Source organism: Electrophorus electricus, chromosome 8 (genome assembly GCF_013358815.1).
Source record: "Electrophorus electricus isolate fEleEle1 chromosome 8, fEleEle1.pri, whole genome shotgun sequence".
Lineage (NCBI taxonomy): Eukaryota > Metazoa > Chordata > Actinopteri > Gymnotiformes > Gymnotidae > Electrophorus > Electrophorus electricus.
In genome coordinates this window covers 16,506,905-16,522,473 of record NC_049542.1, presented here as the reverse complement: position 1 = coordinate 16,522,473, position 15,569 = coordinate 16,506,905, and the positions used below count along the sequence as shown (strand labels likewise).

General features: G+C 41.8%; 2 protein-coding genes across 4 annotated transcripts; both read right to left on the bottom strand.

The window, feature by feature from the left end:
* Positions 1 to 613: 613 nt before the first annotated feature.
* psmb2 (proteasome 20S subunit beta 2) lies at positions 614 to 6,374 on the bottom strand. Its single transcript, XM_027022233.2, has 6 exons — positions 6,171 to 6,374; positions 5,390 to 5,512; positions 4,392 to 4,462; positions 1,333 to 1,495; positions 1,062 to 1,111; positions 614 to 799 (listed from the first exon to the last, which is right to left on the bottom strand). The coding sequence occupies exons 1-6, from the start codon at positions 6,259 to 6,261 to the stop codon at positions 698 to 700; spliced, it is 600 nt and encodes a 199-aa protein (XP_026878034.1). The 5' UTR covers positions 6,262 to 6,374; the 3' UTR covers positions 614 to 697.
* A 5,900-nt stretch (positions 6,375 to 12,274) lies between these two features.
* Positions 12,275 to 14,765, bottom strand: LOC113584951. Of its 3 annotated transcripts, none has more exons than XM_027022207.2 (2): positions 14,641 to 14,765; positions 12,275 to 13,734 (listed from the first exon to the last, which is right to left on the bottom strand). In XM_027022207.2, the coding sequence occupies exon 2, from the start codon at positions 13,676 to 13,678 to the stop codon at positions 12,704 to 12,706; it is 975 nt and encodes a 324-aa protein (XP_026878008.2). In that variant the 5' UTR covers positions 13,679 to 13,734; positions 14,641 to 14,765; the 3' UTR covers positions 12,275 to 12,703. The 3 variants fall into 3 exon arrangements, with proteins under 3 accessions (XP_026878008.2, XP_026878007.2, XP_035385180.1); XM_027022206.2 differs by having other exon boundaries at positions 12,275 to 13,707; XM_035529287.1 differs by lacking the exon at positions 14,641 to 14,765 and adding an exon at positions 14,503 to 14,621 and having other exon boundaries at positions 12,275 to 13,707.
* Between the last annotated feature and the right edge of the window lie 804 nt (positions 14,766 to 15,569).

Here is a 15,569-nt window from a genome sequence, read left to right as displayed (position 1 = left end):
GGAGATGTGTGCGCGCGCGCACACACACACACACACACACACACATCTGCACACACTTAAAAGTACAGAATACTTTGAATACTACACAACAGCGCAGCCAAAGACAGTAACAGTTGAACTGTTCTTGAGATGCAGAAACCAGGGTGAATTCTAATCATGCTATATTAAACTAATCAAAAGAACCTGAACTTTCATGGGACACAAAAGGTCAAATAACCTCAGCCAGGGATTCCAGTAGTGGTAGCCCAGTGGTATATTATCTCTATCAAAAGTAAGCATTTAATATTGCATTATTGTTCTCTGCAAATTCACAAACAGAACAAAGCAGCAAGAACCACATTTAAAAGCTGCAAATTTGCTTTGTTTGTGAACAATCAAAACCTTTACTTTCTTTGGACCATTTTAAGAGACAGAATTTTTAAAATAACATAAAATGTATAGCTTTGGGAAACGATAAGAGTACACCATACATGCAATGCATTTGTACATTTTATATTCTAGTTATTATAGTGGGTGGGTAGAGTGAAATCCAAAATTATTTTTCGGTAATGATGTATTAATTAATTCTTAACAATGGACTTTTTGACTCAAAACATGACTCAAAAACAAAGGATCATAACAGTATTAATGTTTTATTGACCAAGAATCAGATCTGAAGTACAAAAATGGGGCTGTATGGCGGTGCAGCAGTGACTGATCACTTTGCATCCAGCAGAGGCATCTTCATGTCTTGAATTCCGTTCTTGTCAATCAGACGGACAGTGAAAGAGGGCAAGTTGAGGATGAAGCGCTTGTTTAGCTGGAAGAGAGCAGCAGAGGAAGACCATGAGGCCCTACAACCGAGTAAGGAAAAGCAGCCAAAACAGCCAACACTGGCCTTCGAAGCAGCTGAAATGGCACTTCCGATTCTTTTTACTAGCTAGAGGTCTTGCTAATGCTTAGCTGAGGATCCCAAAAGCCTTTCACACTAGCAGAAAGAGGAGTGCAGAAGAGCACTAGAATGAACAGGTTGGTGAGAAACAGGTGTAAGGAGTGTGTTTGTGCTGAGGCTGAGAGCTTACCTCTTCTATACACCTCTTAAGGAGATCGACAGCTTCGTCACTCGTCAGACCTGCACACAGAACAAAAGTGGCATTCAGTGTCCACAAAACTACACAGAAGCAAACACAGAGACATCACTAGTAGCCTGCCAACACATAAAACAGAACTTCATCTGAGAAATATACACAAACGGCAGGACAAAGAGGGGAGAGAGAGAGAGAGAGAGAGAGAGAGAGAGAGAACAAACAAGAGCAAGTGAAATAAACTGAGCACTTAAAAAAGCAGTGTTACCTGGCTTGTAGTATCTGTCCAGGATGGAGAGGGTGAGGAAAGCTCCATATCCATGTGCAGCAAAGGGTGCTTTGACCAGTGCCCCTAAGTAGTCCATATAGTACAGCGCAGGCCCTTCAGTGTCATCATACCCAGCCAACAGCAGGTTCACGTGGTAAGGAGTCTACCAGGGAGAGCCAGAGAAAGCATGTTATTGATTGATCAGACATCAGGGAGAGGCGAGGGAAAAGGAGACACAGGGAATGACTTACATGTGAACACCAGAGGAATAAAAAAATAATTGCCTTAAAAGAGTTTTAAAGTTAGCGCCACTGTTTTTAAAAACACTGTTTTAATTAACAAGTTTACTCAACAAAAATGAAGGACCGAACCAACATCAAAACCAGTAGCAGAGAAAGGGAGAGAAACAGAGAGAGAGAGAAAAAGAAAGATAGACGGGTGTGAAACAGCTGAAACGGAGAGAAAAGGAGAGGGGGGTGTCAAACGGTCTGGGGGGTCGTTGGTGTCACCGACAGTGTGACATCTGCTGGAAGACAGCACCCCTGCTGCTCGAGTGCCTCCCCACCCCCCCACCCCCCCAAGTCTCCCACCCTCGCCCCATTGCCCTGGAGCTGCGCCAGATCTCATTAAAACTTTTTAGTCAGTCTCTCTCCCTTTTCCTTTCCCTGTGCTCCACTCCTCTATAACTACTTCCCACTTCACCCCAGCCATGACATCCTTTCCTTTTTCTGCACCATGCTGTGTTTACAAGACCTACATGTAACTGAAGTAGAGTCCAAACTAATGGCTATGTCTGACTTAGCATCCATTTTATCATAATGGTTTAACAGTCAGCAGATGACGAGTTCCAATCTGCTGTGTGGAGGTAGCTCGGATGATGGAGAAGGATCACATATTCGCCCGAGAGGCTACAGGGCCAGCTCCTGCACTCCCCGGGGCCTGTTTGGAAGTGGAAGTGTTGAAGGCTTGGCTAAGGCTCATCCCAGTCTCCCTGCAGACAGGATGTAGCGCCAAGGCTGGATGAGATACCCGACAAGGGATCTGTGGAGCTCCCCAGGGTGCCATCTATACCCATTCTCTCTTAACTCGACACCTGTTTCATACGTGCCCCATCTGAGGTAGCTCCTAACACAACAGCAATTCTCTCACCTTGCCCATGAGGATTAGCCTACAGGACCATTAAATATTAGCGCCCAAACTAACCTTTAGGCTAAAAATCAGTGAAGGTAAGGAACAAAACAGTTTTGGGATGGCCAAAAGGGTTGTAGTTTTCTCTATCTCTTTGGATGTGTGCGTTGCCTCTTACTGTGTGTTCTTCCATGTTTCCAGCCTTTTCCAAAGGCCATGTTTTTCCTTTCTCCTTTCTGGCATTTTCCTACCCAAGTCTGCTATATCAGTTGTTCAGATGTGGCAGTAACAGGGAATGATGTGCAATATGGTGCTTGTAATTATTTGTGTCTGCATAACCAAGGGGATGCAACAATATTTCTCTAAGGCAAAACATGCCAAACTGTTACAGCTACAATCACTAGTATAAAGATTATAACTGGCTATTGTCTTCAAAAGAGTATGCCGATGAAGATGAGAAGGCTTTAGCTAGATGTCGTCTTACAAGACAAACCACTCATCTCCAGTTTTCTTTTTGTCTCTTTCTCTCTCACCATCTATGTGTCTGAGCGAGATGGGAGCAGGGAGAGTCCTGGGGCTCCCCGAAGGCCCAGATGTTTTCTGGTCCATACACAGTGCGCATAATACCTCTCTACCTCCCATCAGTCCCAATGGGACTTCTGCCAGCAGAGACAAGAGTATCTACATTAACAGCCCTAGGTGGGCTTATCTGAGACTAAAACATATCCTTTCACGTTGATGCTGGCAGAAATGAAAACATGCCTGAATGGTGAACATCAGGGATGCTGCTTATTGAATATCAAAGCTGCTCCCAGGATCAAACAGGTAGATAAGATCCTCAGCACTCAATGTAGTTATTGTGCTCTCCAGAACGTGTGACAGAAATGCAGAAAAGTCATCATCTTATTTAGGCCCTTTATCTACTCAAAAAAACCCTCTAACAAAGCTTTAAGACCTGAGGCCTTAAAATAATAAAAATAGTTATATTTTTTCAGGTGTTGTTTTGCCATTACACTTATTGCTTAACCCTAGCCTACTCAACTCACTCCACGACGAACACTAACCCTAGAGGGAAAGGGCTCCCAGGTGGCAGACAAGACCATTCTTTAAGCATGCACCAGCAGCAGAAGTGCTGCATGTTGATTTGAGAACTTGGCCTGCTGCCCCCAAGGCCCTCCCTACCCCTCCCCCACCCTCTGGGCCAAACCCCTCCCACTGCAGCCCCTCCCGCATCAGCTGCTCTAATTGTTTTTTGTAATTATTTTCTCCCTCTGCTATTGTGACAAGCAGCAGCTACACTCTTCCTAACAAATTAACACACAGACAACAGGGCCGGGACAGAGCCTTTTACACAGATGGGCGTGCAAGTGTGTACACACGTGTGGGAAGGGGCCTTCTGAGAGAGGGAGGATCATGTCGCGTAGGGGAGACAGGTGCTGGGGACCGTGGAGCCTTGGCTCACACCTCTAGATACTCAAAACATACTGGCATCTGTCTCCAATGCCCGCCAACATGGGCCTTCATTTAAGCACAGTGAGTGGCGCAGCCACAGCATTGGTAACCCGCTGTGAGTTATGCTTACAGATTTGTTTAGTGTTAACAAATAAGCACTTAGGGAGACTTGGACAGAAAAGCAAAAATCTAATCTAACTTTGAGTCAACTACAACAGTGTAAAGTCTAGAATTTTAAAAAATATTAGGACTGAAAAGATGCACTCATTCAACAACAAAAAAAGGCAAATGAAGTTCATAATACAGGTCTTAGGTGAACTTTCATCAGGTTCATAATGTACTGGATTTTTAATTAATGGCACATTTTTTACAGTGATTAAGTAGCAATGAAAAGCCAGATAAATCTTATGCAGCTGAATATGTCTCAATTTTTTTACTTGATTTTTTGGCTGCTGTGGCTTAAAAGGCTACATACATACCCTACTACGCAGGTAGTCTGCGAGGTTCTTCCTGGTGAAATTTGCTGCAGCTTCTGGACTGAGTTCATACCCTAAAATAAACAGAATGTGTGTTTTATTTAACATCACCATGACATCTACAACAACCATTAAAAAAATTAATACACCTAAGGTATATAAGGTATGCACCTACTAAAATAGATGCAAGTTCAGAGTACACACCTAATGGGATTACATTGTTGAGAACCCAAAATATAAATAAATTATAATATATGTCATCAAGACTTATTTGTACAAACCACTATGCATATTCTTGTGAAATCACATTAAAGATGCTTACACAAAAGGAATCATTAGGATATGGTTTTGTTCCAAGCCTAATCTAAAACACTGAGCCCAGTTAACCAAGGCCTGTAGTAGTATCTGAACATTAGATGGGAGGATCGTGCCAGACATGATGATTGAAATTAACTCTGCTGGGTGATAGATCTCCAGGACTTGAGTTAGACAACATTGGATTTAATATTCTAATAATACACCAAATCTAAACTTTACACAAACCAGCCTGAAAAAGTGTAAATATGACAAATCCTATTTTACTATTTTCTACTTTCTAGAAAAACAGTAAACATATCAAAACAATGAAATAATAAAGGTGCTTATGTTGTATTAAATAAATATTGACTGTCTTAGATTTTAGATTATTGGCAGTAGGCTCCCTTTGATGACAACCTTACTCTTGGTGGTCTCTTAACCAGCTTCATGAGGCAGCCACCTGATGCTTTTCCATCGATCCTTGGTAGGGTGAGAGACTAAAGTGTTGAATAAAAACTATTTGCTGAGGGGACATTTTAAATAATTTTACTTTATTTTTTTGTTTTGGAAATCATTTCATACACAGGCCATAAACTTTTTGCCTTAGAAACAAATCTAAACATAAACCATTGAATGCATATAAACCGATAAAAATAGATTCAGTCAAGTGTCTCCATACCTTTGAGCGGTGTGGTAGTACTTACCATTTCGCATTTTGTAGAGCTGAACATTCTTCTGAATATACTCTGCGAACTGGACTGTATCACCAGCCTCACCGACACACAGCAACAAGATCTTCTCACTCAGTTTGAACATCTTGTCATAATCTAAAATTAATAACAGATTTATATTAGGGCTGCTCTCCTAGACCTCTACGAATCATGTGAAATAACATTATACGTCGCATACGTTTCAATACATGAATTTGTTTAATAAACCTTTCTGATTACTATCAAGTAAAAACATTTAACGTTTAGATAGCTACTCACTATTAATAAGAACCGAAGTTCGACTAGAAAACCAAAAAAAATCACTTTCACTTTCATAATGGATTCGCTAAATCATTTCCTAAGAGCATTTTTTAAAGATAAACTACATAAACAATGCAAAAAGACTGACAAACTGATGACCGTACTTGTAGTTTATATAACACAGCGATACCACACATCACTGATCACGACTTGTTAATTACGTGTGGGGAAATCTACACAAAAACGCATAGCTAGCTATGAAATCACTTTTCTCTTTAAATTTACGAAAAGATGGATGGAACTAGGATAGCACTGAGAACTAAGTAGGATTGTGAAACCGGGTGGTTTATATTGAATACATGCCGAGATTCGTACAGAAAATCCGAAACTACACCCGAAATTCACTAGCCAGTATGCTAGGTTAGCTACCTGCATGACTAGCTAACTGTTAGCCATATTGTACCCCAGCTAACGTCACCCACACAGCTAAGTAGCGAAGTATCGCAAATCTTACCATGTTTCATCTGGATGATACTACTGGCGGCAACGTTGTCTGATGCAACCAAGACAAAATCTTGGCCCCTAATTCCAATTAAATATTCCATCTTGTAAGATGAAAGAAAGCAAAAAGAGGATCTAAATGCGCTTTGAATGAACACACTGCTGAGATAAGAAATTACACAGCAAAAGTTACTTCGGCGCGCTTTTCTGATGTCATCAGAAAGGAAGCCAGTTATGCGAGGCGAGGCTGTCACGTGATGAAAATCTCGGTCCCTGAAAATAGACGTGGCGAAAGGTCAGTTCTGAGATGACGAAGTGCGTTGTTCAAATCACATCAAATCAAGTTACGAACGTGATCAAATCACATCAAAATGCATTATGACATTATGTAATAAATTAGAAAACATCGATTTATGATGGAAATTCTCTTTCAATATCTCTAAATCAGTAACACCTCAATGGGGTGCATAGGTCTACCATCATTTTGGGGGATGCTGCTGGCGTTTTAATGCTATATTTAAGATTTCAGACCCTGATAATAATTCTTGTTTTTCTACCATTTTCATGCTGAGTAGCTCAAACTAGTAATGAAGATTTGTCTTGATTTCCAGACAATGTCCTACAAAAGGCAATTCATAGGACGTGTCCTTCAGCAAAAGTAAACACAGAGAACAATAATTATCCTGTATTTCCAATACAGGTGAGGGAAGTCTCTTTGCTATACTGTTGATTTCATCTTACACCTTTTGAAGTTTTTACCCACTACATAACACACCCTATAGCAGTTGAAACTACTTTGAAACACGGGGAAAAATATGATTTTGTACATTGCAAGCATGTGCTCTTTTAATGATTTGTTTATGCCTGCACTTCCTGTGCAGACCTACATTAGTTTTTCTGTGTTCTGCAGTTCTTGTAACATATTTAATATGAATAGATTCACAGGGAATCATTGTAGTGAAAGTGAGGCTCGATGTGTCATAACTCATTTAAATTTTTCTCTGTAACCTCCCCCCACCCCCCACCTCTCTCTCTCGGCATTTGTCACTGGTTCAGCCTGACTGCTTCGTTAGGACTCATAATTTGCATTCAGATTAATTATCTAATTACCGACAAATGTCCGGGGGCCACCCCACACTCCAGCTCGTCAGCCCAGTGCCTCTAATTATTTTAATCATTTACTTTCATCTGCAGCGTTCCTGCCATACTCCTGTGTTTAGAGGCCATTCTTAATTACCCTGCCAAAACATTCTTCCCCTCATTTCATGAGAGAGAGAGAGAGAGAGAGAGAGAGAGAGAGAGAGAGAGAGAGAGAGAGAGAGAGAGAAGGCCCAATGGGGACATGATCCAGGAGTCCTGACAGCATCATGGAAGCGCCAAGCTCTGCTGGGTTTATGCCCATGTTTCTTTCCTCTACCTCTCATTCACTTTCTCTTTCTCTCTCTCTCATTCTCTCTCTACTCCTCCCCCCACCTCAACATCCTCCACTGACTCTTATGCTCTCACTACCCCCAAACCCCCACCCCTCTCTTACTTCCTCCCTTTCCCCTTTATCGCAAGCACACACAGGAATCGCCTCCGGGCCCCAGTGCCCTGGCTGCTAATACACACACACTTGGTGCAGACTGTGACACAAAACCTTGCACAACACTCCATGCTATCTGTTCAGAAAATCTCTATGTGTTTCTCTGTATGCTGCATTTAGTCAGCTGTCACAAGGTTCATGGTTGCATCTGGTTAGTGTCCATCAGTTTATTGTGGGGTCAACCCTCTCTGCATTCATAATGACACCCTCATTGTGGCCATGAGCCAGACACACTAGCCATAACTGTTCTGGTGAAAATACATAAACTATAATTAGGCCCCTTCAACATCTAACTTGCTCTGGATGAAAGTTTAATGGAAAGATGATTATCTATACCAGTGCTTTTTATTTTGGGTTCACTTTCAAATGGAGAAAATGAATTAGGTTCTATCTTTGTGTTTGAAAAAAAGTAATGAAATAAAGCAGATTTCATGTGCAAACTGGTCACAGGACAAAAACACAGCCAGTTACTTTAAATGATCAAAGTGCAGCAGTTTCCTATTCTGATAAACCTCACGTGTATCCCATTACTCCTACCGAAGGAAATGAGCTCTACTGCCAGTTAGTGAGGAAAAAACTGTGCTGTGCTTTGACAGATAGACTTTTCCTAACCAGCTGCAATAGCACTCATCTGAGCAGAGATTATGGACACATAGCCGTAGGGGAGAATGTGTTGGACTGGGGCAGGTTTTGAACATAGATTAAGAACAGAGGGACAGGCTGTATTAATGATATTCATGGGATAAGTGCAAGTTTTGTATCAGAGGAGGGCACGTTGGCCACAAAGAGACACAAATCCAGAGACTGTGGCCTGGTGTTGATAAATAGTGTAAAAAAAAAAAAAAAAGAAGAAGACAATTAATCATTGTGTGCATCCACGGAAAGGAGAGAGAGAGAGAGAGAGAGAGAGAGAGAGAGAGAGAGAGAGAGAGAGAGATTCACGTTTATATAGTCTGCGCGGTCAGGCGATTTATCTTTTCAAACTTTATAAATGAAGTGGTATCAAGGGAATAGTCAGAGTCTTCGTATTAAGAACGCGCTTAACGTAACAATTTAAGAATTTGCATTCTTGAAGAAACACATCGCAAGTGTCAGTAGGTCCGCTTTTCTGTTTAATCTGCAATTTCACGGCGTTGAGACCGGGTAGCTCGGGCTCCCATTCGCTTTTGTTAAAGGGTGTCGCAGTTTAGCGGCGCTTTATTTCTCTTAAGAGGGACAGGGCGTCGAGAGAACATGGGCACTAGAGAGACCACTTCATTTGAAAGAGTGAAAAAGAGCAAGCTAAATAGAAGTGACAGCCTCTGAAAAAATTCCTACCGGCAGCTGTGCGAATTCTCCATAGCTGGCTCCCCTACGTTAGGAAGCACTATGACCCCCGTGCTTGGCACACGCACCTGCCGTTCAGAGGCGCGCTTTCACCGGCAGAAAGATTATCCAGGGGCGTGGCGCGGTCGGCCTGTTCTCAATGAACCCTTGTGAAAAACCCTTATGCGTGAAAGAGCCCCTATTCAGCGTCTATTGTTCAACACATTTTTATGGGACAACATTGGCCATTATGAGGTTTCGAGATTTACATGGGACTCCATAGATGGGTATAATCCTTTCAAGCAGTGAACGAATAAAAGTTTAAACCCGCTGTTTTCATATTTATTAGCTGGTTAAAGCGGGCGAGGCAGCTGAACCGAGCCAGACCAACAGGCTTCCACATTCACGCGGACGCGTTCCTCTTCCAGTCTGCCCTCAGGACCATAGCTGATCAGAAATACACTGCAGTAAGCCGCAGAAAAAGTGATGAAAGTCAGATGACTTCATACCATGTCACATAAAATACTACATTTATGGCTTCCCTATAATGACGCTGAATCACAGAGCAGCGAATTGTGTGTACAGAGTGTATTCTATATCCAGAAGAAAACTCCAGAACATTTAAGCGGCCTTTAAAGCCTTCTATTAAATATAATCTAAGCAATTCAAGCGCTATTATAAGACACAATTAAAACAAAAAAGCTACTTCTATCCTTACTGACCATATATATTTCTCTGTTATATTACACTATTATAAAATGCAATAAATAATTATCTTAATTATCTTCTTTCAAACAATGCAAATAGAAAAATATTATAAATGGAGTCTATCTATCTATCTATCTATCTATCTATCTATCTATCTATCTATCTATCTATCTATCTATCTATCTATCTATCTATCTATCTATCTATCTATCTATCTATCTATCCATTTCATCATTCACTGTCCCCAAGGCTGTTAACATCCCCCAAGTCCCCTTACCACCCCCTTACTGTCAAAGATGATTGTTTCCACACCAAAAGAGTGCTAGGGGCTAGTTCACTGTCACACTACATCAGGCAGAGGGAAAGATGGAGGATAGCGGTAAAATGCAGAGAGAGACAGCGACAGGGAGAGCGCGCTCCTGACTTTTAAAGATCTAAATTCACAAGTGACCACAAGTGGCCTGTTCTAATCCATGCACACGGCACGTGGAATATGAATAACATTGCCCTCCACTGACGAGAAACGGCCTATCCAACAAAACAAAACCACAGATAAGCAAAAGCTAAACATGCCATCCACAGTGTTGCCCCCTATTGGAGATTTTTTTTTTTTTTTTTTTTCCAGTTTGTAGTTATGCTTATACACATCTGGAAGCGATAAACTCGATTAACCCAAAGCAAACACAGAAATTCATCTTAGTGTATCATAAGTCATTTATTGATCTATTTCAGCTCCTGATGCAGGTAATCAGTATGTCACTTGATGTGTATGGAAGTTGAAGTATAAAAATAAACATGGAACCCCTGGTAATGCTACAGCGGTAAATTGGAATAACTAGACTAGTTTTATTAATAAGATTCAGTAATTTTCTCTATGGGTTGAGCCATCGAGTCTAAAATAAATGAAACTACAGGTTTCTTAATTCCTTACAGACTATGTACGGACTAAAGATGTTCAAATACACCGTGAGCTGTCTGAAGATTGTTTATGATGATGTTGAAACGCAAACCAATAGACTTATAATGACCTTTATAGAGAGACATGTAGGACATAGCGCCACTCTATTAATTTGCATTGCAAACTGTGAGAATTTATAGGATTTAATCGTGATTGGTGCTATAAAAGCATTTACACTAATACACAAATGAGAAATAAACAGGTTCTTTATAGCATGTGGTTGGCCAGTGTTCTTGCTTACACTAGTTTATACAAAGAAAGAAAGAAAAAAGCGAGATCAAGAATAGTATCAGATGTGAAGTGGGATTTATCCATACTGTAAAGAACAGGTGATGGTGTGTATTCTGAATAGTAGGTCATATTCACAGCCACAACACTTGACTTCTGGGTGTCACATCTGTGCTCACGTAGCCGCGCCTCCGCGATGGTAATGATTTCGCAAAAAAAAAAAAAAAAAAACAACTCCACAGTATATTTTTCCACTTCAGTTTTTTTCAAACAACTAAATTAGCAACTAAATTAGCATGCTTCAGGAGCGAGACACCGTTGCGACGTGAAGCAGCGAGGCAAATGCACACGCGTCCTCCGGCGTTGGGACTCTCTCGCCGGAGTCGTTATTCGCGCTCAGCGGGGCCCTTCTCACTTTGCCTTAAGTCCCATTGCGTCTCTCAAGCAGTGTCGTTTTCTGATGACACGTCTTCTGCCATCCACTAAAACGTGGTCTACCAGATTTTGGGATTGTGATGTTGTATAGCCTATAAATCTTTGATTATTGGTGCACTAATATATATAAATAATTACTAATGACAAATCAAACACACATAAACCATCTATTTGTCCCCTGTTAAACAAACATATGATACATTAAATTTGCATGTTTTCAATTAGCCAAAAACAAGGCAAATACATTAATAAATCTATGAACTGTGTAATGCATTTTCAATGTTTCGTTTTTAAGTTAAACAAAAAGGAAGATAAGAGCTGAACATACGTACTTGGTCCCCAAATTCGGCGACCGATCCGCGGATTATCCCCAATTTGCCAGGGGGTTTGGCTACTGGATATGATTTAGAGTCTGCGACTGTTTACCGGGACGGATTGGACCAGGTGCCTCAAGGCGCACGCTGTCAAATTCCCCCAAGGGACATAGAATAGTATGAGTCGTGCCCTGCAGCCATGCTTCGACTGTGGATTTAGCTACAACCACTGGTATCTGTGAAACCCACACATATGAAATAAAATATTCCGCCCGTGCAATTTAAATTTACACAGTTTGCATCGAACTTTTATCCAATGCTCGTTCCTCAGCATGTGATAAGAAATAATCTGGAACACCGTGGATCCGCTAATAAATAGACCATTGTAGGAAAGATCAAGTGACAACTATTTTGTTCTAATGGTGAAGTTGTAATCTTAAGGGAAAGTCAGGAGGTATTTTGTTTGCTTAGTTTTATTCTGATTAGTTTTATAATAAACAAAACATTTTATTTAAAAAAAAAAGATTAATTACAGATGTCATCCATATTAGTATTTATGAAAGGACAGGGATGACACATAAAACTGTAAAATATTATTTATTCATTCATAAACAAAAAAAAGATAAAACTCCCAATAATTTTGAAGATATTTGAGAAATTTTCCATAACTTTATTTATTTTTTATTTCATAAGATAAATGTCACGGTATATGGCAAAGATATTCATTCTGGATATTCAGATGAGCACGCACAGTAAGAAAAGACTCAGGAAACAACAACCATGCATGTACAACTCTGCACTTAGAAATCTGGTTAACAAAAAAACCTAAGCAAACAAAACAAAAATACAGTTCTGTGCCCACACAGATACACTGAAGTAACAGTTAAGGGAGCCAGGAGATCATTTGGTCAAAGAAATAATCAGAGGAGCCATGACAGCATGTGGCAAGTCTGCTATTAGTGATTTGTTTTCACTCTGGTCATCCCCTGGTCCAGTGAATCTCCACATCCCTGTTATTGGCTGGCTGCAGGTGTGGCTGCAGTTGTGCCCATCCGAAGCAACTCCTTCCTGTGGGTAAGGATGATGTCGAAGCTGGACTGCAGCCGGTTCTGCTGCTCTTGAACACGGCCCTGCAGTGTGCGCACCCAGCGGATCAGCGCCAGTCGCCGGTACATGGTCAGCTGGATGTGGTGCTTCTTCATCTCCTGGGCCTTGAAGCGCTCATGATCCTGCAGTGTCCACACTGCTTTCATGAGGTCAGGCAGTTCAGAGCAAGGGTCGCTGTCCGAGTCTGAGGACGTATCCACTGCCAGGCTGTGGTGCACGTCTGCCTTGTTCTCACTCTGGTTTTGCTTCCCCTCTTGAGTCATCTGCATGTCCCTGTTTTTGCTGTTTGGGCCTCCCACAAAGACACAGGCTAAGACGGCGTCTGGTCCAGCCATGTCCCCATTCCTGATGCTGAAAGGGGAAGAGCTTCCAGACTTGTAGCTGAACTCAAACTCTTCATCGCTGTCATCCCAGCCTAGTGCCTCTTCTTCCTCCTCATCAGGCTGATCTTTGCCCTTCACAAGCTCCTCTGTGGTCTGCTCATTCTCCTCATCACTTGCTCTCATCATATCTTCATCTATCTTGCCTTCTTCTGCTCCATCAGGAGGGACCCTGCCTCCAGTGTCCTCCCCACTTTCAATCTCAGGCAGAGGCTCCAGTGGGCTCCAGGAGGGGATGCGAGACAGGGGAGAGAGGGGTCCAGGCCCATAGTGGTTAGCAGAAGGTGGCAGAGCACGACCCAAAAGCCCCAGAGCTCGAGGGCGCACTTGGTTGCGGTTCTCATCTCCTATCAGTGCACCATCATCTTGACCGAGAAAGTTGAAGTTGCCATCCTTGTCACACTTCCTTGGGCCATTGTTGAGGATATGTAGTGCTGAAGGTGGAGCGCCGGGATTCAGCCCTCCAAATGTAGGGTTTACAGATTGATCCTGTTTTAGCATTTCTTTGTTTTGCCTGAGATGTAGCTGGCCTTTAAGAAAGAAGGGAGGAAAAAAATCTTAAAGAGAACAAAATTATAATTTACAATTAGTATTTCCAAATTCATAAGAAGCTGAAGGAAAGGAACTATGAAAGACCAGTTTTCAGTGAATATTGCTAAGGATATAGATTATCAAACCCATTGGCAAAAATCTGATCCTTAAAGATGTTACTTTCGGAATAATACATGCAATATTTAATACCACAGTTCCACAATGTTCTCCATTTCCAGCAAATAAAATATTCAAATGTCCTGTCGCGGCAGATATAGCTTAACTAATAACTTCGGGGTACTGTCAATCATTCCACACGGCAGGCGTTGAAGAATTGCCACTGAGACGCGCGCCTCGGGTAGCGCTCATAAAGGTAGATCATCCCCGGTAGATGTGGCAGGCTCTAAAACCTTCAAGCCACGCCAGTCAAGTACGAGAAACGTTTTCGTAGGTTTACTCTCACAGCTCACATGGCCTAGTATTGTCAAAATTTTTCTTCGCTATATTAAGGTTAAATATGCAGCCTAACTGCAGACTACCCAGAAAGGCGAGACCACGCTGAATGTTATGTATAACTATAGCGAACGCAAAATAGGTACCAGTAGAGCGGATATTTTGACCTGCGGATATGACCAGACTGCCGTACGCTATTGTACCACTGCCATGTTATTTTTCCTACCGCAGCTCTGTGCTAAAGGCTGGTTTTGAAATATAATGAAACGGACGTCAAAAAGCAGGTGTAATTCCACCAGAAGTATATTGTATGTTACGTAAGAGCAGTGTTGTAGTCTCACCACATCTCCGGGCTCCTCTTCCTCGACTGAAAATGCGGCGCACGTCGGCGACAAACATTAATACTCGATCTAATCGTGGCATGAAAGAATGACTGGCACAAATATTTGTGAATCAGTAAATAGAGGGCCTTGTCTTACCGTGGGCTATGAACGTTTTCGCGAACGAACAAGATACGACACCCTCCCTGTTTTCCTCTCCTTTAGCCGACCTTCACCAGCGATGTTGTCTCCTACCTTCCCTGTCGGCTCTCCCTCCCATTCGTGTGAAAGGACTACCGCTAGTGCTGCATGACTCACTTCCTAAACTGGGCAGGGGATCACCTAACTGGAGACTGGGGACATTTTACAGAAAATGAAATTTAAGTGGTACCAGTGCTACTAAGTAGAACGTGAGACCATATATATTTCCAGTATCAATAAGAATTTTAGACTTTTATGACTATTTCAATGTTATCTCCTCAGTTTGGAACTGCTTTTCTTATATACATTTTTTTTCCTCAAAATGACAACGGATCATTAGGGTTGGCCTGTTTGTTGGATGCAAGCGTATGTGTTTTGGTGTTTGCACATCAGACAGACTCTGTAAGTACAACTGCCTCCCCATCCCATGGCAAGCAATGGCTAGCGGCAGAAGTGAAATCCTCCCTCCTCCCCTCCATTCTGTCCAACAACATCCCCATTCAAGTGCGGCAGCTTCAGGCTGTCTCTGGTCCCCCTTGTCTCATTCCGCCGCTCAACAGTAGCCTTAACACATGAAAAATACATCAAACAAAGACTTAGCCTGCGGTCCCATCATGAGGAATCATCTACATCAACCAAACAAGCAAGTTAGTAATGATGAAAAAAACCAAGAGATTATTTTAAGTATGTAATGTTCTTTACCAGTTAAAACCAAACCCAAAGCTCAAAAGTTATGTGCAACGACTATTACATTAGACTAACTAGTAGGTTACATAATTTAAAACTAAAGGGGAAGGAAAAACTGGTTGCCATAAAAAGGACTGGTTTGGTGGCAAGCAGCCTGTGGTAATGACCCATTAGCCTCAGTTCAGACGTCTCCACACACT